Raw genomic sequence first — 25,384 nt, 5'->3', positions numbered from 1 at the left:
TTCACTAGATCTGCAAACAACTTATGATGCTGCAGGTACTGGAAATGAATCCGTCCAAGTGTCTGGTGAAGCTTTTGGACAGCCTTTTTAAAATTTCACTATAATTAACAAAATGTGGACGAGGGCTTCACGACCCTGGGACAACTGTGTGGCTCTAGCGCTGCACATCACTGAGTATAAATAGAGCAGTGTGGCAGAGTTAGAACACATTGCACTCTCTGGAAGCCACAAACAACAATCTAGACTAAAAGATTCATGTGGACATGGACAGGTGAAGACGATAGATTAATCCCTACATAATGTAACTCTGAGTCTGGCATATGTATGATTTCCATGCATCATAGTATTAATATTACTGTATAGTAAATAATATTACTGTGAGGTCTCAGCTTGAAGACAGTTCTTCAGTTTGCCTTCTCCTCAGCCTGTCTTGAACCCAGGCTCATAGCGGTATTACACCACTTAGTAAAAAAATCTAATTGGCACTACTTAGCTTTAAAATGTTATAATAGTTTACATTGTGGTGTTGTTTGATTGGGGAGGGGAGGGGGGAAGGGACCGATAAGAGCTGGGCTGATGTGAACGTCGGACGTCGTCTGGACCCACGTGACGAACAAACATCCAGCACAGCGAGAGTTAGGGAAAGTTCAGCAAAAAAAAACTTTCCCAGGAACTTGTGCTGAGGGTTTGGTGAGTAGCGACTAAAAGGGAGGTACACACAGCTGTATGGAGCAGTTCTCGCAGCTACACGAAAACAAACATCTCTGCAGGCTGGGAGTAAAGAGAGCATATTGACGGGAGAGAAACCAGCCGGATCCCCAGTTGTACAAAACAGAGAGAGGGCTGAACATCCTCTCACCATAAATCTCAGAGGAGAGAAAGAATGAAAGTCGGTGCACCTGCCGGAGTCTGAACAAAAGCCACAGCACTGCAAGTGGGAGCAGGCCGTTTGAAAAGCGAGCCCAGGTATCTTGTGTCCCGCTGTTTCATCCTTTTAGTTTCTGCATGAATATTTCATTGTGTCACTTCAAGAGTTGCGTGCGGGAATGCGCTTTCATCGAGTTGCTATAACAGCAAAGTATGCATTTAAACCAATATCTCCGGAATAAACTAATCCTGACAGATCATAGAAAAGACGAAGAGAATGAATTCTCAACCAAGTCAAAAAAAATGTGTATAAAAATAAGTTCCATACTTTGCAACCGAGAATGGCCAGCTGTTAAAATAATGTCACGTTCGGTACTTTTGACTATTTCATCTTCAGATTGAAACAACTTTGGTTGCAAGTTTGAACTGTAGCTGTTTCCGTTTCTGAGGTCCGATGTCCGTGGTTTGAGGTGAGGCAAAGATTGAGAGAGGTCAGGTACAGCGTTGTGTCCTCACTGTACGTTTGCTGTGTGTGCTGTTTAATCCGGCTGGGAATTAATCATGGCCACGAATAGCCCAGTTATGCTTCACTGAGGTGTGTTTGGTGAAAGGGAAAGAGAAGAGAGCACATTGCGTGCACATTGTGGTCTTATATTCTCTTCTCATACAGGGTCAGGGCGTCACTCCGCGGTGGGTAAGATTATTCTTTATTTGAATTCAATTAAGATTTAAGCTAACACCTTGTGCCCGAGCTACAGGAGATCTCCTTCTTTCAGATCATTTATTTTTCTTCAGCCACCTTTGTGAGTCTCCGACAGTCGCCCATTTTCACCTTCCTTCCTCCAACTGTGAGCCTGGGTGAAATCTGCTTGGTGACCTGGCTGTCAGGGACAACTCCAGGCCAGTTCCGAGCCGGCAGGGATAGACCGAGCCCGGCCAGGAGCTAGTGGAATTCACTCGCGTGTTGAAGGGGGCTGCTTTCCGCGCCAGAAAGTACTCCGACCCCGATAAGCAGATCACTGCTCGAGCGATTCGACTACTCCTGTCTCTCATTTCCCAGAAGTTCTTTGATTGCTGAAAGGTTTATTCAGTTTTCAGACCAGTTTTCATGTTTCCAGGACGATGACATCCTTTGCAATCGAGCCTAAGTGTTGAAGATTGCAAACAAAAAATTGAATCTGTGGTCTTAAACAGTTGCCGCTTTTTCAGGAGCTCTTACAGCTCTGACTGGCTTCAGATTCTCATCCTGAGAAATCAGCCATGTCACAGAAGCTGGTTTGTTGTGGTTACCCGGGTTTCCTGGTGGTCACACATCCCAGCAGCTGGATCTGGGTTCAGCCCGGACAGGTCAAACCGTCTTTACTATTTCTCATAAGTTATCATCACAGCTTCCTTTGCATCAATTCGGGAGCAAGGTGTATCCCTCTCCTTAGAGGAAAGCAGATTTGGAGATTTGAACAAGAGCTGTTGCAAAGGGTTGGATAATATTGGGAAGGAGAAGCTGTTCCCAATAGCAACGGGTCAGTCACCTGAGGACACAGAAAACATATTAAGAAATCCCTTCAAAAAAGGCTAGGGGGAGATACGTGAACGTTTTTCACGCTGCGTTGTTATGCTCTGGGATGTTTGTACCTGAGAGGGTGGTGGGAGGAGTTTCGTTCGTCACTTTCCAAAGGAACTTTGGTTTATACTTAAGGATTTGGGTTGCTAAGCTAATGTCTTGTGCCACAATGGTAGTGTCCCTACTTCTGAGCCAGAAGGCTTGAATTCAAGTTGAAAAGTGTGACACTGGAAAAGCACAGCAGGTCAGGCAGCATCTGAAGAGGAGGAGAGTTGATGTTTCCGGCATAAGCCCTTCATCAGGAATGTTGGAACACATCTCCCCCTAGCCTTTTTTGAGGGGACTTTGGAGAGACTCTAACTCTCCAGCATCTGCAGTCCTCGCTTACTCCTAGGACTGAAATCAAGTCCCATTTGCTTTAGAGGTATCAACTTTTCTGAACAGGTAGATTACAGGTATCTGTAGGGGTGTGGAGTTGGGTCACCTGTTCACATGCCAAAATGACTCTCCAAACTCCACGAAAAAAAATTTGGGTTTCTAAGCTTTTCAGATTTCGGAATTTTGAATAAAGGATTATGTACCTGTAATTGGTAGTCCTCAGCAGAAGCAAGTTGACTGAATGTCCTCATTAAGTGCTGCTTCTTTCTACAAGATAAACTGAGGAGAGGAACAAAATGAGTGGTATCTAGAAATGTCAAGGAGTTCAACAAATACCAAACCATAACACTAACAAAAGCCAATCAATCACATCAAATAGGCTGACACAGCCTCGCAGAAGCTGTCAATCCAAAACCAATCAGACAGCATCAGTATTTACTGTGGAAAAGGATATGGAAGATATAGACTGTAGGGGAATAGATGGTGACATCTTGCAAAATGTCCAAATTACAGAGGAGGAAGTGCTGGATGTCTTGAAATGGTTAAAGGTGGATAAATCCCCAGGACCGTGATCAGGTGTACCCAAGAACTCTGTGGGAAGCTAGAGAAGTGATTGCTGGGCCTCTTGCTGAGATATTTGTATCATCGATAGTCACAGGTGAGGTGCCAGAAGGCTGGAGGTTGGCAAACGTGGTGCCACTGTTTAAGGAGGGTGGTAAGGACAAGCCAGGGAACTATAGACCAGTGAGCCTGACCTCGGTGGTGGGCAAGTTGTTGGAGGGAATCCTGAGGGACAGGATGTACATGTATTTGGAAAGGCAAGGACTGATTCGGGATAGTCAACACGGCTTTGTGCGTGGGAAATCATGTCTCACAAACATGATTGAGTTTTTGATGAAGTAACAAAGAAGATTGATGAGGGCAGAGTAGTAGATGTGATCTATATGGACTTCAGTAAGGCGTTCGACAAGGTTCCCCTTGGGAGACTGATGAGCAAGGTTAGATCTCATGGAATACAGGGAGAACTAGCCATTTGGATACAGAACTGGCTCAAAGGTAGAAGACAGAGGGTGGTGGTGGAGGGTTGTTTTTCAGACTGGAGGCCTGTGACCAGTGGAGTGCCACAAGGATCGGTACTGGGCCCTCCAATTTTTGTAATTTACATAAATGATTTGGATGCGAGCATAAGAGGTACAGTTGTAAGTTTGCAGATGATACCAAAATTGGAGGTGTAGTGGACAGCAAAGAGGGTTACCTCAGATTACAACAGGATCTTGACCAGATGGGCCAATGGGCTGAGAAGTGGCAGATGGAGTTTAATTCAGATAAATTAGCTTGATGTCACAAGGAATTAAGGAATTAAGGGCTACGGGAGAATGCGGGTAAGTGGAGTTTAAATGCCCATCAGCCATGATTGAATGGCGGAGTGGACTCGATGGGCCGAATGGCCTTACTTCCGCTCCTATTTCTTATGGTCTTATGGTCGTAAATGCGAGGTGCTGCGTTTTGGGAAAGCAAATCTTAGCAGGACATATACACTTAATGGTAAGGTCCTAGGGAGTGTTGCTGAACAAAGAGACCTTGGAGTGCAGGTTCATAGCTCCTTGAAAGTGGGGTCGTAGGTAGATAGGATAGTGAAGAAGGCGTTTGGTATGCTTTCCTTTATTGGTCAGAGTATTGAGTACAGGAGTTGGGAGAACATGTTGCGGCTGTACAGGACATTGGTTAGGCCACTGTTGGAATATTGCGTGCAATTCTGGTCTCCTTCCTATCGGAGAGATGTTGTGAAACTTGGAAGGGTTCAGAAAAGATTTACAAGGATGTTGCCAGGGTTGGAGGATCTGAGCTACAGGGAGAGGCTGAACAGGCTGGGGCTGTTTTCCCTGGAGCGTCGGAGGCTGAGGGGTGACCTTATAGAGGTTTATAAAATTATGAGGGGCATGGATAGGATAAATAGGCAAAGTCTTTTCCCTGGGGTTGGGGAGTCCAGAACTAGAGGGCATAGGTTTAGGGTGAGAGGGGAAAGATATAAAAGAGACGTAAGGGGCAACTTTTTCACGCAGAGGGTGGTACGTGTATGGAATGAGCTGCCAGAGGATGTGGTGGAGGCTGGTACAATTGCAACATTTAAGAGGCATTTGGATGGTTATATGAATAGGAAGGGTTTGGAGGATATGGGCCGGGTGCTGGCAAGTGGGATTAGATTGGGTTGGGATATCTGGTCGGCATGGACAGGTTGGACCGCAGGATCTGCTTCCATGCTGTACATCTCTATGAGTCTATGACATGTGGAATCATAGTTACATTGGCATTGCTGTAACAGAAATGATGGACTTGAAAAACATTCTTTCATTTGCAATGGAAAGGGAAAAAAAAGTGCATAAAAAGTTAATAGTGAAATCCAAAGAATGGGGTTGTGAAATTAGTGGATTTATTAAGCAAATCATTTGAAAAAAACTGGTATTCTGCATCAAAATATGTGTTCTGTTCATCTTTAGCCACTTTGTGCCTCATTGATAAATAGCTAATTAGTTGCAAAAGAAAACAATGAATTTGGATTTTTGCAAGTCCATCCAGACTGTGACTTTCCTGCACTCAGCCTCCTTCCCCCAATCCTCCCTTTAATTCATGACAGTACATTATTCAAGCTTCACAGAAATACTGAAACCCATTCAACTACCCATCTTTCCACTCAGAGCCTTGCTTCTCTTCCAGTTGTCTCACTTTGTACTGCCATTCCTTTGTCTCTCACTCCCTCTCTCCCCACCTCCTGTCTACCAAGCAATTGACCCGGGCAATCTACATCTACTCCAGCCTCTTCTGCTAATACTCCCATTCCACTCTGTCTATTCATGCTCATATCCTGTAGTGTGCCTCCAGAGTTCATTCTAGCACCTACCCTCTCCCTTATTATTTGGATAATGTGATAAAACATCATTCTCCACTTCTACCTTTCTCTTAAAAAATTGCCGCTGATTCTAGCCCTTTCCTTGCTATTAACATGCTCCTTGTCTCCCCGTTACTGACATTCACTCTTATGTTATTCCTTTCACTGCCATCCATTTAGCCCTTCTGACTACTGCCCATTTCTCCAGTCTAATTTGAATCAGCTATTAATGCAATAGGCAGATCCTGCTGTCCTTCCTGCATGCTCCTGGTGTAATGGTTGTCCACAGAGCTAACGGCTGTGTCTGTACATCAGTGTGAGCACATATTTTTGGAATATTTCCTTGCAGCAAACTAGGGAGATGCTATTCTCTGGCGTATGCTGTGGGGAGAGCAGAGCCTGTCTGGTTCTTTGTAGTCACTGGACTTGAAGGTGTGGGACTAGAAGTAATAAAGACTAACTGTACTTAGTCAACATCCTCTAATCGACTGACCAGGCCCCAAACTGTTTACTGTAATTGTGAAATACTACTGGCTGATTTTGTGCTGACATTCCATTTGTGATGGTAACATTAACGTGACACCTGTGTAAAGAAAAACAGCCCACTTGGAGGAGCGTGGGATTGTTGTTAACCTTTTAGCATATGCCAGAAGAATCATATGTTTTCAGATAAACATGTAAATCCATATCCCTGAAGAGTTTTAAAGAACAGATTTTGAAACTGAAAGAATTTAATGTTTGTGGATTTCCTTTAATAAGGAAAACATAAAAGTTCAGTTTGATCCCTGCTCTGTTCTTGACGCACACTTATACATTTTGTTCACTAAAGTTCTTGACTAATGATTTCAGGATAAAATTATTTGTAAATGTCTTTGAGGATTGTTTAAAACTAATGCACAGAATAAACAAAAAGTGTCTTTGTCTTTTTCTTAGCAACTTAGAATACTCCCATTGTAGGGTAAAAAGTTAATGAATTGTTGGTGGTGTCAGTAAAGGGAAGATTCAAGAAATCCTTATTCTTTTCATCGGGTCTTTGACAGCCAGATGAATGGACAAACACTGAATATCAGCAATTTCATAGTATAACAGTATCATCTGGAATATGAAATAATATAAATGAAGCTTGAATTCTTGACTTTATGGTTGAGTGGAATGTATATAAGCAAGTTAAACAAGATGAGGACCTCAAACTCGATGGGACCAAATTTCATTTTTATGGGATATGATCATTGCTGGCAAATTCAGCATTTATTCCTTACAAAGGTGGTGATCAGTTGCCTTCTTGAACACCCACAATCTGCGACAGGATTTAAGCTGTGTGACTCACTGACTGTGAGGGAGTGATGATGTTTTTCTAAGTCAGGATGGATATAATGTGTAGGAAACTTCCAGATGTTAGATTATGCATTTGCTACCCTTGTCTTTCCAGGACAAGGCCATGGGTTTGGAAGGTGTTGTGAAGGAAGCGTTTGTGATCTGGTTCACTGACTATAAGGTTGGTGGGTGTGGTGGGTTGTTCCAGTTTTACTCATCACAGTTTTGGCTCCAAGGAAAATCACTCTTCATACAAGTAAACAGCTCCATTTAAGGAGCAAAAAAGCAACCTTTCTGTAAAGAATTTAGGTAAACAAAGTATATTAGGTGAAATTTAGGCTTTTTCAACACATTCACCATTTGAACAGTTGTTTATATCTTTCCAAACTTGGGATACAGATCTGTGAAAATCAGTCCTGACTTGTGCTGACTATATTACGACACCAGACATTAGAAGATATTACATTGTGAATCAACAAGGATTTACTGTTCTGTACTAGTTTCATTCTTCTAGATTTTTTGACAGGTTCATTCCACTGAAGAAAAGCAGAAAGGTGCAGAATCTTTAGCTTTGATTGGGAGTTGTTCATTTTTTTCTTATTCATGGGATTTGGCTTCGCTGGGATGTTCAGCATTCATTGTTCATCTTGAATTTATCATTGTGAAGATGGTCTGAGTACCCTACTATATATAACTATGTGCTAGACTACATCACAGTTTAAGAATCAACCATGTTACTGTGGACCTGGAGCATCACATAGAGGTCTGCCCATATAAAGTAAAGGACAGCAGATACCCTTCTCTCAAGGACATTTGTGAACTGAACGGAACAGCATTCATATTAAAGATGATTGATGTGGTGGTAGGACACTGTTCTTTAATTAATGGCACAATGCCATAGCATGTACTGCATAAGCAAGCAACTTTTTATTCAGGCCATTCATTAATGGAATATTCAAAAGGTTCCTTTGATTTTAGTCAGCAATTTCCTGTACAAGACAGAATTATTTTGAAATTGAAGGATTTTACTATTTTAATGATAAAATATGATTACAGTTTTACAACGAATAAAAACAAATGGAAATCTACAAGCTGCAACACATTATAGTGGTTTCATAAGTATGCTGTAATTCTCTTATATACTGATTACTTATACTGTAATCCAAGTAAGTGCCTGATGCCCATGATAGTTTAAATAAAATATTTATTTAAAAAGTAGAGAGAAAATGATGGATCACTTCCAGTAATATGAATCATGCATGCAAAGTTTGCGGAGGAAGGTAACTGTAACACTTACCAGCACATTGGGCAAGACTACATAGGACTTTTTTAAAACAATGATAAAAATGCATCTTCTGGTACTTTAAAACTTTTTACCTGTAAATAGTTAGAATCAGTTATCACAAGTATATCTGAGAACTATCTGTATAATAACTGTTCAGCAGTGTTGGGGGGTGGAGGATTTTCCCAGGGAGAGTGAAGTGGATCTGGTAGCATTTGGGCAGTTTAAAACCCCTGTCAGGTCATGATCCCAACATCATCCTACCCACGTCTGGGTTTCATCCAGGCAAGTTTGAAGGCAGGTGATGATTCAGCCCCCAACAAACAACTGTCAATATGCAACATGCAACGTAATAGGTAACTAAGTGCTGTTTTAACTCTTGAATCTAGTTTTAACGGTCAGGGCAGTTGTTTTCCAACTGTCAGATACTCACCAAAGTCACTGGAGTGAATGCATAGTGGGGAAATCTTCTTCGGTGAAACCGACAAAAATGGGAAACATTTCATCAGAGCTCCAGTCATGACCAGGTGAGAGGAGGCTTTTCAAGGCACTTTTCTGAGAAGATGCTTGACAATTGATTGCTGACTCATTGGAAAGTACTTTGCCTAGTTAATACTTTTCTGATCTTCATCTGCACTTCCCTGCTTCCAGTTTTGACCACAACATGGGATTGGCTAATACCTCTACTTTGAACCCCTGAGGAGAAACAAGAGTAGTAAGTCCAAGATCAGCAATGCGAGCAGCTATCTCAGCTGTAAACCACTGTATGGGGCAGAGGAGAAGGACATTGAGATCCAGCCAGGTAAAATCCCTTAAATATGTCTACAGGTTCATTCAGCATATCTGAGCATCAATAGTGGAAGAGGCTCAGGCTGTTGGGTTGGTTCACTGCTGACATCTGCAGTCTTTTGGAATAGGATCTTCTTCCCTGTGGGCCAGATAGACATGTGTCGTTGGAGACGCTGTTCTCTTTTTCCTGTCTTGGGGGAAACTGGAAACAGTCACCAAACTGGAATGCAGCAGATCCCTCAGAAAGACCTCCATGTAGACATGTAAGAACTCGGGAAGCAGTTTTCCCAGCTCTTCTCTCCAATACAGTGACTGCTGGAACTGCAAACATTTGAGCTAAGGTAATCTCTGCTGGAGTTTCTTTTATTGCACGATCCTTCCTTTTATAGATCCAGTGTATTAGCCCACTTACTCTCCCTGAATGACCAGGGAACCCAAAGGTGGTGTGTTAACATGGCACAGTTAAAGAATCTTGGCTAAACTGATTCCTCATCTTTTGGATTCTCAACCAGTTACTGGTTCTACGTTTTCTCCAAAGACTATGTTGGGAGTATTCCAACCCAAATTTGGCTTCAGAAGAAAGATATTGCCTGAGCATTTTTAAGGGTAGCACATTTCAGAGGGTTATGGAAAATAAAGTGATATGGCTTGATTTTCAGAAAGGGTTCAATAAACTTGTTTATGAAAAGTTGCTAATAAGATAGAAAACGGGGAATTCACAATAAAGTCTTGATGTACATGAAGTGATGGAGTAATCACGACATGAGAACATCAGTTCATGTCAGTGATTATCCTCCACATGATCAGTTGATTAATTTATTTGTGTAGAAAGAAAAACAGTGGGCATTTGTTAGGGAAGTGATGGTAGGAGTGAAGATGAGCTAAGTGGTCCAGGGGTCACCATTAGTATGTTGATATGTCATAGACATAGATGATGTGCATTTTGAAACTTCATGTGAAGCTGTCAACTTATACCTTAGAACCATTTCCACTCCTGGTCCTTTGAAATACTCCAGGGGTACAAATTTCTGCAACTAGATTTAAGAAACAGGAACTCACACCCACATAGCACGGAGGGCCAGGGATGGAGCTGGAGAAAGAAGTAATAAGGAGTGGGATAGACAAAAAGAGAGCACCATCAGGGAAGGAAAGTTAAAAGATCCTGGCATGAAGGGAGCAAACAGATCAATCAAGAAACCTGCACAGCGAATCTGGAAATATATCAGTGATCTGTAGGCAGGAGAGATGAAATGTGTTAGTATAACTAAAGTCGAATGAAGTGAAAAGCAATAACTTGGACTAACGGTAAAAGACTGACAATATAAACTAAGAGCACCAGAAAATACTGAGCCAGGAGAAAGTGAGTGAAGCACTGGAGAGGTGAAAAACGATTCACCTGAACCAGAATTGTAGAGTTATATTAAACGTCAGCATAAACTGTAAAAAAAAGTGTCATCTTGAATTGAGGGAGGAGAACAAAATGAGAGTAACTTTAGTAAAAACAGATTGAACATGTATTGTGAGGATAGTCTGGTACAAAACAAAATACATTCTACCTATCAGTAAACTTTCCTTCTTTAGAGGCAGAGACAGGAAATGTTATCATGATGCATTAGATAATAGTAAAGACCATTGAACAAGCATTTTGTCTGTTTTTACATTAGAAGACGTAAGTTACATTCCAGTAAATAAAGAGTAACCTAGGGGCTAAGATGAGTGAGGAAGTTAAGGTAATTATTATCAGTAGAGAAGAAATACTGGAGAAACCTGAAGTGACTAAAAGCTAGTAAATCCCCAGGACCTGATACCATATATCCTCATGATCTAAAATACATAGCAACAAAGATAATGGATATATTGGCTATGATTTCCCAAAAGTTCATGATTTTAGAACAAAATACAGCAGATTGGATATTAGAAAATGTAACAAGAAAGGACTGAGAGAGAAAATTATGTACCTCAGTCAGTCAGTCAGTTTGACATCAGTGTTCGGAAAATGATGGAATCTACTATTAAGGAAGTTGAGCAATGCAAAATCATAGTCTGATCAAAACAAGTCAGCATGCTTTTATGAAAGAAATTGTTTGATAAATGTCTTTTTTTAGGATGTGACTATTTGAATAGAGAGAAACAGTAGATGTAGTAGATTTGGTTTTCAAAAGGCATTTTATAACTTGCCACATGAAAGATTCATACAGATGATAAGGGCCTCATGAAGTTGGTGGTAATCTTATGGTATAATTTGGGGAATAAATAATAGACAGGAAACAAAGCAAACAGTTAACTGGGACATCTTTAAGATGACATGCTGTAAATAGAAAAAGCCCAGAATACTTTGTAAAATTTGTGAAATTTGTTCATATTTCTGTTCAGAGAGATTGAGTATACCCCTACTAGAAACATGGTTAGCAAATAGGTACAATCAACAATTAGGAAAGCAAATGGCATGTTGGGTTTTAATGCAACAAATTTGGAGTATAAGAATAAAGAAGTCTTCTACAATAGTTCACAGATTTGGTAAGACAAGAGCTCAAATATCATGAAGATTTAGTCTCCAAACTTAAGGAAGGATATAATTGCATTGAAGTCTGTGCAGACAAGGTTCATTATATTGGAATCAGGGATGAGAGGGTTGTTCTATGATAACAAGTTGAATAAATTGAGCTTGTGCACTTTGGAGTTTAGAGGAATATAAAGTTATCTAATGGAAGCATGCACAATTATGAAAGGGCATTTCGCACTCAGATGAAAAATTTGTTCACCCAAAAGGTTGTTAATCTTTTGAAATTCTCTACCCTAGATGGTTATAGGTTTCCATTGTTGAACATATCTAAGTCTAAGAGAGAGATATTTGATCTCTTGGGAAGTCAAGGAATATGAGGAATGGATGAGAAAGTGGAGTTGAAACCAGGGTTAGTTCTAATCATATTAAATAGCTGAGTAGACTCAGCGGTCTGTATTATGACTTGTGTTCTCATGTTATTACTATTGTGCTTCCCAATGTTGTTGCTACATTTATGACCTCACTTTGTGCTGAAGGTGGGAATCAATAGCTTTGATTTTATTTAGGCTTTATATTTGGACTTTATCTCTACCTCCTGTATGGGGTCCTATCCTGGATTGAAATTGAACTGGGCATTGCAGCTAGGACCTTTCGTAATAATGGTAATTAATATGGCAAGGACTTAGACTCTGTGATTGGGGCAAATGATGAAGCGGACTTTTGTAGTATGATGCTCTGTTTTATATGGATAAATACAAATAGCACTCTGACTACAATTGATATACATTAAACATCTATAAATTGACATTAAAAGATGTTTGAAATAGTGCATTTTTGGGTTTTCTTCATGTAAATGTTTGACATTATACGAGTCAGCATCGCCCTTGCATCATGGTCAGAGGCAAGGTTTGGATGGAACTTTCAAAGATGGAGTGTGGAAAAAAGTGATTAATAGCAGATGAAATGCAATACAACCAACTGCAATAGACAGAATATTTGTTTATTTTAGAGAGTAAACTAAGGTGAATTAGGTTGATGTCAACGAGAAGTAAAAATCTGTTGCTGAAGAATAAATATCCTGCCAATATTAAATAAAGGCAGAGGGCAAAACACAGCCCACTGCACAGACCTGTGAAGTCATCCACGATAATTTATATCTAGGGAAATGTTTTAAACCTGTTCATGGGACATGGACTTCATTTATTACCATCTTTAACTGCCAAGAGGTCTGTTAAGAGTGAACCACATTTCTATGGGTCTGGTGTCACATGTAGGCCAGATCAGATAAGGACAATGGAATTCCTTCCTAACAGACATGAGTGACCCACATTTTTTTTTAACATGGTTGCCATTTAGTGGCTTCTTTTATTCCAGATTTTTATTGAATTCAAATTCACCAAATACCATGGTGAGATTTGAACCTATGTCCCACATGGATTCTGGATTATTAGTCCAGTGAAATTAACCACCATATCATGACCTTCCCCCTAACAACCAAGGGGTGGCATGGTAGCTCAGTGGTTAGCACTGCTGGCTCACAGCAGCAGTGACCCAGGTTTGATTCTCCTCATGTTTGCATTGGTTTCCTCTGGGTGCTCCGGTTTCCTCCTACAGTCCAAAAGTGTGCAAGGTAGGTGAATTGGCCATGCTAAATTGCCCATAGTGTTCAGGGATGTGTAGGTTAGGTGCATCATTTGGGGGAAATATAGAGTAATAGGGTAGGGGAATGGTTTTATGTGGGATACTAATCGGAGGGTCGGTGTAGACTTGTTGGGGCAAATGGCCTATTTCCACATTGTCGGGATTCTATGATTTTAAGTTAGGTAAAGGTAGAGCCAGTTTGAGATGAGTCACTCCAAACAGTGTAACTAGCCTGATTGTGAGCAGGATAAACCTTATGATTACCTACTGCAAATTACTGGACACCTGCTGCTGGTTCACAGCTGGAGCTGCAATGTAGCATGGGGTTGTTTGGCACTGTATGTGAAGAACTTGGCTTTTACAACCAGCACAAAGAAAATGGAGGTAATCTACCAGCCTATTCCAGGAGGGCCTTCTGTCAAGCTTCAGGTTACAGACCATGACCAGAACCCATCAGTAAAGGATAAGTGCATTTATTTTAGTTGCCCCTTTTGACCCATTCAACATTAACAATAAGACACAGGCAAGACTTAAAACATCAATCAGGAATGAAGAGCAGAATGTCTGCTTTTGTCAACAGATCTTCCCACTGAGCTCTCTGCAGGCAAGATTTGGCGTCATGTCAATAAACTCAACCACTTTCTTTTGAGGTGCCTTCAGAAGCTTCTGAAGATTGGGTACCAAACCCTGAGGTGCTTATTCAAACTGGCATGCCAACCATTAACACTATAATGAGAAAATTGCAACTGAGAAAGGCTAATTATGTAACCAGAATACTGATATTTGCTTGTCTTCAATATAGGGATCGAGTCTGGGTTGTACTTATCGAGAGGAAGTCCCCAGCTCTGAACTTGTCCCAGAATTCATATCATCTTCTGTATCCTGACCTATTTGCAGCAGATCTGAGTACAGATTGGGCTCAGCAGTCACTTATGTTCTAACTGGAGCCTTACTGGAGCCCAGATAATGAGATTGGCCAACTTCATCCCAAAGGATCTTTCGTGTTCATCTACTATCTACTACTGCCATCCATGGGAAAGGAAAAATATTACCTAAATGAAAAATGAATACATGTCCACTGATAAACCACACAGAAGTCATAGCATGCCTCAAATGAATTTCCTTGTCGAATTATGCAGAGTTTTTCTTAGACTAGACACCCCATGTATACGTATATATATTATTTTTAAATTAATTTTTAGCTCTTTTGTTTCTTTTCACTTTATCGATGATTTGAACAAATGTACTAATATCAATCTTTTTGCGTTCAGGCTGTTTCATTCATTAAATTCATTGGGGTCGCATGGTGGCTCAGTGGTTAGCACTGCTGCCTTATAGCACCAGGGATCTGGGTTCAATTCCAGCCTCAGGTAACTATCTATGTGGAGTTTATGCATTCTCCCCTTGTCTACATGAGTTTCCTCTGACAGTCCAAGGATGTACTAGTTAGGTGGATTGGCCATGCTAAATTGACCCTGGTGTCCAGGGATATGTAGGCTAGATGGATTAACCATGGGAAATACAGGGTTACAGGGAGAGGGTCTGGGTGGAATGCTTTTCAGACGGGGAAGTTTGGCCTACTTCCACACTGTAAGGATTCTATGAAATCAAAAAGGTATAATTTAACTACAATAAGTAACATCCACAGCTTCTTTTGTTAAGTCATTCACTTTTAATAAGAAATTCATGTCAACCTACTTTGAGTGTCTTAACCACCTGAAGCGATAATACAGTTGCACTACAAAATGTTTGTTTTAAGAATTATTCCCATAGTCAATTACAGCCTCAAATCAAAAGAGCTGCAGACATATGTAAGCTGTGCAAGTAGTTGAATATGTGGAATTCACGGTCAGTGATGTATTATTAAATATAAAATATTCTCCCTGCTTCTGAGCTTATCAAAGTACATTTGTACTGTAAAAATTCATTGCCTATCAAGAAAGTTGGGCAATCTCATCCTTTATGCAATAATTAACTACAATCAAGTCAAACCACATTTGCCATAACAAGCTTTAACAACATAAAGAGCTGGAAGGTGCTAATGATGAAAAAAATACATCTGGTCACAAAATGGTATATTTACAGCTGAAAATAAAGATATCAAAGTTCATGGAAGTTGAGAAGAATCTCGTTGTGCAGAGAACTGTGACCAGGCTGGGCTCTGTAATTGGTGCCATCTGAAATTACGCAATTGTGAATCATGCAGCAATGATAAGGTGGTTGAATAGAAATTAAAGGATTTTAACCATACAAAAGGAAGTTGAAGCAATTATGTAAGATGGGCAAGTAAGATCTGCAATCTGAGGACTTTTTTTCATCTACAGTTAATAAACAAGTTTGTTTATTCATAGAAATATTCTCAAAATAATTTTAGTGGCACATTAGTAGTTAATGGTAGTCAGAAAATGATGTTTTTCTTTCACTTAAATATAATAAAATAGGTAAGGCAACCTGTACATTTTGTCATTGACTCTTTTATGTTTAGATCTGAGCCAAAAGAGGGGATTTTAATATTGAGTATTACCTGTTTGCAAGTATACATCAAAGACTGCTTGTCAACAATGCCTATAAGCCTGCAGACTTCCAGAGCTAACTTGATTATTCTTCATCCCATCACTCTTTGTGTCTGAACTTAACTCAGTTATCTAACATTCTCTATCTCTGCTGATTTCTGATGATGATGCCCACTTACCACATTAGTATTTAGATCTTCATGTCTTGCCCATTCATAGCTGCCGAGGGGGCAACGTTCCTTTGAATCTGGATTCATGTGTAGGCCAGACCACAAGTGGATGGCAGATTTCCTTCCTAAAAGGACAGAGGAAAGACCAGAGGTTATTGGTGCTGATGTTGCTGGGGGGCTGTGTGCTAAAGTTAGGCTCACAGCTTGGAATGGTATTCCAGAAGAAAAAAAGGTCACAACTGCAGACCAGGCCACTGGCCCCAAATCTGGAAATTAGAGTAGATTAGCCCTACAGTGTGGAAACAGGCCCTTCACCCAACAAGTCCACACCGATCCTCCGAACAGTAATCCATCCACACACATTACCTTCTGACTAAAGGACCTAACACTATGGGCAATTTAGCATGGCCAGTTCACCTAACCTGCACATCTTTGGTCTGTGGGAGGAAACCGGAGCACCCAGAGGAAACCCATGCAGATTATGGGAAGAATGTGCAAACTCCACACAGACAATTGCCCGAGGCTGAAATCAAATTGGTTCCCTGGTGCTGTGAGGCAGCAGTGCTAACAACTGAGCCACCGTGCCACCCACAAAAACATTACTCTCAAAAACAGATTCCACCTGATATAAGGTATCTTCCTTGTTGACAGGCTTCCTCAGTCTCTCTGATACAATAGCCGATGCCAGCTCTTGATCTTTAACAATGAGAAAGCCAAGATTGCCCATACTATTTCATTACTAATCATACATTGGGCATGGAAATGTTGTTACTTAACATTTGATCTGTGACTTGACATGGGATTTCAGGGCTTGTTCCAAACTTAACAGGATAGAAACCAAGCTTTCTGGATGCTTGTCACCTCTTTTCTTACTTCTGTTACCTATGAATTAAGTTAGGTATCTACTGGGGTGGATTTCAAGAATATTTACCATGCTGTGTACCGCCATATTGACTGTCAGTACATTGACAAGTTTGATTTGACATTGCTGTAACAGATTATTTTCAGTTAAAGTGAGCTCCAAGGAGGCTGCCAAAAGGCTCAACTAATATGTTGTTAAATTTGCCTCATTTGTCATCAGACCACTGCTTTTTTTCATTAATTGCAACAAGATGGCTATGCCTGGATTGCCAAACAAACAATTTGGGCACTTTCCATGTCATATACATTGGGTACAAATAGACAAAATTTAGTTAAGGTATCCTTGCATTTATTACTGTGCAATATGTTCTTTCAATAATGAATGTCTGATTTGTATGATTACTTTGATGTTTAGCTCAAAATTTAAGGTGGCACATAGATGCCATACATTGATTTTGGCCATAGTTCCACAAAATCCATTTTAAATAGTGTTCAAATAAATCAGGAACATAAAATCAACTAAGATTCAATTAATAGACAGTTTACAGATACTTGCTGCATTATGTTCTGGGCATTATTCACCAATCTCTTAAGTATGGAATGTTGGTCTTTATGATTTACATACACCATTGAATTGGTTGATGATAATGTGGCTCAGATGGAGTTACGTTAATCTGAGCCACTAACTTTAGAATTCCAGCTGCAGCATCAGGTATTTGCTTTTTATTCCTGCTGTCAGGAAATGCCTGTCCTCCCAAGGGAGAGTGATATAAAAGATGAATAGAGAAGTGGAAAGGAGAAAAAATGAATAATCCAGATAATTAGCTTAATTAGTGACTTTTGTTTGACAAATGGTAATTCATAACATTTATGTTATATCCTTGCTAAAATAAAACAGGCAGCAGTACCATCAGAAACACCAGAAAATATAATGCTTATGGTTAAATGGGTGCATTAAATATACACCACCAGTTACTGTTAATCATTAAAGCTACTGCTGAGTGTTTTTGAGCTTTGAAGAAATGGTTTTAGTGACTTTTGCATACATTGTCAGCTTTGATAACTATGAAGGTATTGTGATATCAAAAAGATGTGTTTTTGGTGCATCTTTAAAATGTTTTCAGCCACTTTCCATATGACAAATGGATATTTTTTAAAGTAGACATACTCTTGTTCGTATTTTTGTTCTTTTTGTTGACAACATAACGTGTAGAGACAGAGCTCATAATTCTGCATAGCTATCATTTTTACAGTTAGTCATTTGAAGAGACAATAGCCCTTTTGTTTGTCTTTGCTGAAATATCAAATATCTGAAACACCCACTACTGGCTAATCCTAAAACTAGGCATTTGTGATATTATAAAACAGGAACAAATTTAAATGATTCTGTGTACAAGATAACTATAGCCAGCAGTTTATTAGTTTGAAAATAAATAAAACACATTTCCACTGAAAGTTGTCTGTCACTTTTGCAGAATATCTTGTAATAAACTTGAAAAGAAAATTTTTCATTCTCTCAACCTTGCCAAAATATAGTTTTATAAAATTAAATTCAGCACAGCAAGCTTACTCCTGGCTTACATCATATCTGTTTTGATAATTCAGCTTTCCATCAAAACAGTTCTGAGACGCCTACATTCTTCCTTCATAGAAGATTCCTCCACTGCTGTATTTAACAGGGCCTTTGTCCGTGTGTGCCATGTTTCTTACATTTCTGACTTATCCTTTCTCCTCCTCCTGAAACCATGCGAGGGTTCCTGTTTTCGTCATCTTACAGCCATCAGCCTCTATTGAACAGACCTTTTCAGTTATTTCTGCCACCTGCACCTTGCCAAATACATTTTCCCTCTTTTCAGCATTCCACTGTTCCCTCCAATAATACCCTGGTTTATCCCTCAGACATCCACAATACCCAACCACTTCGCTTCCCACAGTAACCTCCCATACAAACACAGGAGATGTAGAACCTGACTTTTTCCCTCCTGTCTCCCTCACTGTTCAAAGCTCCAAACACTCCTTTCATGTGAAGCAGTGATTTCTAAGTACTTTCTTTGATGTAGCTTATTTTAATTATTGCTCATAATGCAGTCTCCTGTACACTGGGGGAGCAAACGCAAATTGGGTGACTTTTTTGGATCTCTTCTGTTCAGTTGCAAGCGTGACTCCATGTTGTTAGAATCTTTTTAATTCTTCACCTTGGTTTCGAACTGACATTTCCATCCTGGACTAATGCACTATTCCAATGACGCTCAAGAAACAGTATCTTATCTTTCAACTGGGCAGTTTACAGCCTACCAGGGTCAACACAGTTCAGCAATTTCAAATCATAATCTCAGTGCTCATTTTGTTTCATGGTCTTTGTATGTTACAATTTTCTGCTTATTGTTTGCTTTTAGCCAGCAGCAGAAGCAGTAGTCACTTACCCCAGGTCCATCCTTTCCTTTTTTTGTTTTAACTTTGTCCCATCACTATCCTTGGCCCTGGAAGACTAATTGTGCTGGCTTTCTCTGTTTCACAGGCCTTCCTTTTAGTCCTTGTCTTACTTAAATCTATTAATTTTCTAATTTTTCACGGTTTGATGATAAGACACAGATCTGAAATGTTAACTCTGTTTTTTCTTTCCACAGGTGCTGCAATAGCCTAATGACTATTCCCAGCATTTTATCTTCTTTCAGATTTTTAGCATCCAAGTATTCTGCTTCCCAGAAATTCTATGTAAGATGTTTCCCAGTGGTTAAAAGTGAATTTGTTACATTTACATCAGTCAGCAGAATGTGGTGCTACCCTACCATCAGATTAGCATTTCATGAATGTTATCACACAGGTGTTAATTTTTTTGAGCTAGCCTTTCAAATTGTAGGTGTTTAAAGTGATTCGCATTACTAACCAAAGTCTGTGTTCTTTCAACAGCAAAGCACTATTCATCATGGTAACAGTGCCAATACTAGTCATTTTCCTTTGTTCCATCAAGCATGTAATGCTGCTTAAGGCAGAATGGCGACAGACAAGAATACCTGCTATTTTGCCTCATGATACAGTGACACTGGAGAAAGCTCATTTTCAGGGTAAAGCAAAACTAGAAGTAACCTCTCCATGTGAATTAGAGTGTCAGAAAAGAGCACCCCTACCAACGTATGAAGATCTAAAAGAATATTTGTCTTTTGAAACTCTGTACTTGAATGGAAGCAGAACCCTCACAAGTGTAAACATTTATAGTTTCAATTCTGTCAATTTGGTAAACAAACAACATTACAGCAGTGGTCGAAGAACGAAAAGGCAGGTCTTTGGCTTGGATGGTAGATTCAGCATCTTGGCAAAAAACTTTCTGTTGAGCTATCCTTTCTCAACATCAGTGAAAATTTCCACAGGTTGCACTGGGATTCTCGTAGCAGAGAAGCATGTTCTAACTGCTGCCCACTGTATTCATGATGGTAAGAACTACGTGAAGGGTGCGCAAAGGTTGAAAGTTGGATTTTTAAAGCAGAAACAAAAAGCCACAAATCAAACCAACTCAATCTTTCCAGAAAAACCTAGGCTCCATTGGATACGAGTAAAACGGACACATGTCCCAAAGGGATGGATCAAAGGTTCAGCAAATGAAATCGGCATGGATTATGACTATGCACTACTGGAATTGAAAAGACCTCACAAGAAACCCTTTATGAAAATAGGAGTTACTCCACCTCGGGGAAGGATGCCTGGTGGTAGGATTCACTTTTCTGGTTTTGATAATGACCGTCCAGGAGATCTTGTTTATCGTTTCTGCTTGGTCAAAGATGAAACGTATGACCTTTTGTATCAACATTGTGATGCTCAGCCAGGAGCTAGTGGTTCAGGTGTTTACATTCGAATGTGGAAAAGGCAAAGTCGGAAGTGGGAGCGAAAAGTGATTGGCATATTCTCAGGGCATCAGTGGGTGGACAAGAATGGCATGCAGCAGGATTACAATGTGGCTGTTCGGATCACTCCTCTGAAATATGCACAGATTTGTTTCTGGATCAAAGGAAATTATGTTGACTGTAGAGATGGATGAAGGTTTTTATTTGATGGTTTTAAAACTGCACTGTGTAAGCTGGTAAGCTTTCGTATCCAAGAGACATTCAACTTAATGTACTGTGGATACATGTCATGTGACTGCAATGCAAGAACAAAATATTGCAACAGTGCTCAATTAAAAATATAGAAAAAAAGATTTTAAAATGCTTTGTAACTGCATTATTGTGGCACATTGAATTTAAAAAAGATAGCAACCCTCTAATAATTTCCTTTTGCTGCATTTTCGAACACCTTTAATACATGTTGTGTTTAATGTTGCAACCATTTCTTTTCTCCCGGCCATTATTGTTTAAATAATTTAAACAGTCAGTCTAATAAGATAGCATGAAATGCCTTTTGGTGTCTTGATTTACAATGCTACTTGAACATGTTGCAGCACTTAAAGTGAATTTTCAAATGAGTTTGTTATGTTAAAAGGCCATTTTTTGCAAAACTGAGTCACTGCATTTAATATGGAAACAATCTTACCAGACAGATGTTTGCACAGCAAGTGTGGAGATTCTTCTGTCCCCTTTATAAGACTGTAAATTTTGAGTATAGAAGTATGGAAGCAGTTGCTTAAAAATATTTTCATACATAGTAAGGCTGGTCGCAAATGTCAGAGCTACTCGCAGAATTGCATTTTTTCTTTTTATTTAGCCATGGACCAGAACTCAAAAGCAAGTTATTAACAACAGTTATGTAGGGATGTGACATAATGTAGTACATCTAATACAGTGCTAATACAGTTATACAGAACCTGTCCTTGACTCTAATAGAGTCAAACAGCATGGAAACAGACCAGTCTAACTAGTCCATACTGACCATGTTCCTAAACTAAACTACTCCCACTTGCCTGCATCTGGCCCATATCCCTCCAAACCTTTCCTATTCATGTACTTTTCCAAATGTCTTTTAAATGTTATAATTGTACTTGCATCCAGCATTTCCTCCAGCAATTCATTCTATATACTAACCACTCTCTGTCTAAAGGAGGTTGCCCCTCATGTCCTTTTTAAAACTTTCTCCTGTCACCTTAAAAATCTGTTTCCTAATTTTGAATTCCCCCACGCTAGGGAAAAATCCTTTGCTATTCACCAAATCAATGCCCCTCATGATTTTATAAACCTCTATAAAGTCACCCCTCAACCTACCATGATCCAGTGAAAAAACTCACTGGATATCCAGCCTAATTTTTATAACTCAAACCCATCATTCCCAGCAACAAACTGGTAGATATTTTCTGAACCCTCTGTAATTTAATAATATCCTTCCTATAGCAGTGCAAAATTGAAGTTTTAAAATTTTGTGGAGTTTGCACATCCTCCCGTGTCTGCGTGGGTTTCCTCTAGATGTTCGGGTTTCCTCCCACAATCCAAAGATGTGCAGGTCAGCTGAATTGGCCATGCTAAATTGCCCGTAGTGTTAGGTGTATTAATCAGAGGGAGATGGGTCTGGGTTGGTTGCTCTTTGAAGGGTCAGCGTGGACTTATTGGGCCGAATGGCCTGTTTCCACACTATAAGGAATCTAATCTAATCTAAACTTTCACAATGATAAAAGAATGAAAGCTTCATTAATATTAACAGGAACATTAAGTAAAATAGCTGTCAAATTAGTCACAATTCAAGGTTGTCTTCATGTTTTATTGGTCCATTTCTATCACATATGAGTTCCTGATGAGGTCAACATGAATTTCCCTGATGGTGTAATGGTGGTTTATTTGAATACCTGCAGTCCATATGGCAAAGGTACTCCAGCAATGCTGTTAAATATTGCGTTCTAGGAATTTACCCCAATGACAATTAAATAACTACAGTGTGTCTAATTCAGAATGATGATTTGACTTGGAGAAAAGTTTGGAAGTGGCACTGTTCCTATGTACTTTCTGTCCTTGTTCTCTAGTTGGTAAAAATTACATGTTCAGAAAGTGTTGCTGAAGAAACCTTGATGAGTTTCTGTATCATTTTGATCATACACCCTGAATTGCTTGTAGTGCATGAGCTGGTAATCAAGTGAACTGCTGTGTTGCGGATAATATTAAACTTTTTGGGTGCTCTTGCAGATGTGCTAGCCAATTAAATTTTGTTAAGTACTTCTTGGCACAAAATCTTCTTATTTTTATGTATTCCATTTCTTGAGCCTTCTTCTCTAAAAAAATGAATATTTTATGAGTGGCCAATTAACTCCCCGTTGGGGTTACCCTTAAAGAACATGTTTCATCCTCAATCTGATGGCAGATCTTTCCTGCTTTCCACATAATATCTGTGGAATGACTTGGGAAGAGCTATTTTCATTTTATCCCTGCAACTCACATTATTAGCATGTCATGCTATCTCTTTATCTTATTTAGATATGTTTTATTTTTAATGTCATATTCCAGGATAAGGTATGTTTACTAGTGTAAAGTTTTTTGAACAAAGTAATGCTATAATCTTTCTTGAAAATAGCTGTGATTATCAATAACATTGTTTGCATAAATATGCAACTCATATTCAAAGTCCATTTGGGATGTTGAAGAAAACTCCAACAGTCAGTGCTCCAGTTTTAACATTTTGAAATTGCTAAGCATTTAGTGAAAGCCTCTTGGTGTTGTTCTACTATATGTTGATCAGTTGTGGAATTATTATCATTCATTAATATTTTGAAATGATTTTCTGTATCATATTTTTTATAAGCATACTCAAAAGTTTACACAGTATTTTGTAATGCTCACTAGTGTAGCATACATTGTAACAACTTGTAATGAAACTTCCCAAGGTGTTTCACAGAAAGGCTAGGAAACAAATTTGGCACTGAGCCACAGATGGACCTGTTGGATCAGGAGACTAAAGTTCGGTCATGGAGGTCGATTTTAAAATGTGTTCTGGAAGTGGAAGGTCAGAGAGAGTAAAAAATGGTAGGAAGGACACTCCAGGCTTTGGGGTGTAGTCAACTAAAATCATAACAACCAATGCTAACTGAAATCATAGCAACAGCTGCTTTTTAAAACATCCATTTTGTTTTTAAATCCCATTTTAATTCATTCACATTCCTTATTCCTTCTTATCACTTTAAGGTGGCTGACTGCTAGAGTGGTGTTCCAATTTACAGAGTCATAGAATTCCCAATGTCAGTGTATTAGTGGAGATGAAGAGGCAGGATCCAGTCTGAATCTAGAGAGAAGAAGATTAAGAATCTTTTAGTGCAGGAAATCTCACTTTGTTTCAGTTTGACATTATAAACTGTATGACTTCTTAATCCAGTGCGAATTAAAAGTTCCCTGTGGTCTCTGGAATCTTAATTCTTTTTAGAATCTACAATTAATTTTACATACTTTTGCATAATGTGTGCTGTCATTAACATTATCTTACATTTTAAATGCTGGTAGAAAAGCTCTAGCTGTAAACAGTTAAAGATCTCTCCTAAATTTAATCCAGATACTATAAACAGATTACTCACTATATTAATCAGACAGTTGTGACTTGCTGTTAAGATGAGCAGCTGCAGTTTAGGAGCAGTCTTGTCGGTGAATCACAATGCATAACAATTAGTTTTTGGACTCTGGGGTAGGATTAGTCAATGAAAATGTGTTTGTGATGTACCTGAGATTATTCATTGAATAGTTGGGACATGTCAACAGAGATTATTTTAATAAGTCGTTCCTGGTCCGACAATATCCCGTCTCTGCTGCAGTGACGTGTATAACTGAGTATCACTCCAGTTTTGAGCGAACACTGACATGTTTAAATTTGCTGATATGGATCAGCATGTTTGAGCTGAGCAAACAAAGTAAGAAAAAGTACAACGGATCACCAAAAGTGTTCCACCTGTGATTTGACAAATTCAGGTTATGACTTGAGTATCACCACTCCCTCGAAGTTCTTTGCAGTTACATCAACGATGCCATTAATGACTGATCCCACCAGATATTTAATTGTGTTTGCTTACCTTAACTTGAACTTGAAACTGTAATAATTTGGAGTAAAGATCTTGATACTACACCAGCTGAACTCCATAGGATTTGGATTGAATATTACTCAAAAGGAAATAAACAAGTTGTTGTTGGCTATCAATGACAACAAAACAAAAAAAATTGACCATGTATTATTGGTTGCATTTGGACAAGATACAGTACTGAATGTGAACATGTACATAAAATTCTGTGTGAATATTTAAAACAATTTGTTTTAATACTTGGTGTGTCTTAAAGTGATGGTCTCAGTGTGTGATGTGTGAAATGTCTGAAATTTTAGTTTACACCACAACATTAACATAGGGTGCAATGTATCACAGTTTTGTTGTCAATTTTCTTACAGTGCCAACTCAGTAGAACTTTCAGTGGTGAAGTATCCAGTTGCATTTATATCAATCTGAATGTAAACTTACCAGTATCAATTTTGTACAAAATGATCAAAATTGTTTTATGCATATTTTAAAAAACCTTGTTAAAATGTACTGTGCTGCACTGAGAATTGTTTTTAATATCTTGTGGCTACTCTATTTTGTTGGGGCTTTGATGCAGACAATTTCTAATGCAATGTATGTCAACGTATTACTCATTAAAGCAATGAATAAGGTAGCTTAATTTGTATGTGTATCAAAT

The 25,384-nt window shown here is 39.2% G+C and overlaps 1 protein-coding gene across 1 annotated transcript; it reads left to right on the top strand.

Annotated features, from left to right (window-relative positions):
- Positions 1-619: 619 nt before the first annotated feature.
- Positions 620-25,361, top strand: LOC122550599 (serine protease 23-like). Its single transcript, XM_043691567.2, has 2 exons — positions 620-966; positions 19,677-25,361. Exon 2 carries the CDS (start codon positions 19,693-19,695, stop codon positions 20,797-20,799), a length of 1,107 nt encoding a protein of 368 aa, XP_043547502.1. The 5' UTR covers positions 620-966; positions 19,677-19,692; the 3' UTR covers positions 20,800-25,361.
- Positions 25,362-25,384: the final 23 nt, after the last annotated feature.

The sequence above is a fragment of the Chiloscyllium plagiosum genome, unplaced genomic scaffold (genome assembly GCF_037043375.1).
Source record: "Chiloscyllium plagiosum isolate Xiang-an unplaced genomic scaffold, Cpla_swu_hap1 HiC_scaffold_6, whole genome shotgun sequence".
Lineage (NCBI taxonomy): Eukaryota > Metazoa > Chordata > Chondrichthyes > Orectolobiformes > Hemiscylliidae > Chiloscyllium > Chiloscyllium plagiosum.
Note: the sequence above shows the minus strand (reverse complement) of the source record. Positions and strands in the feature narration are given on the sequence as shown.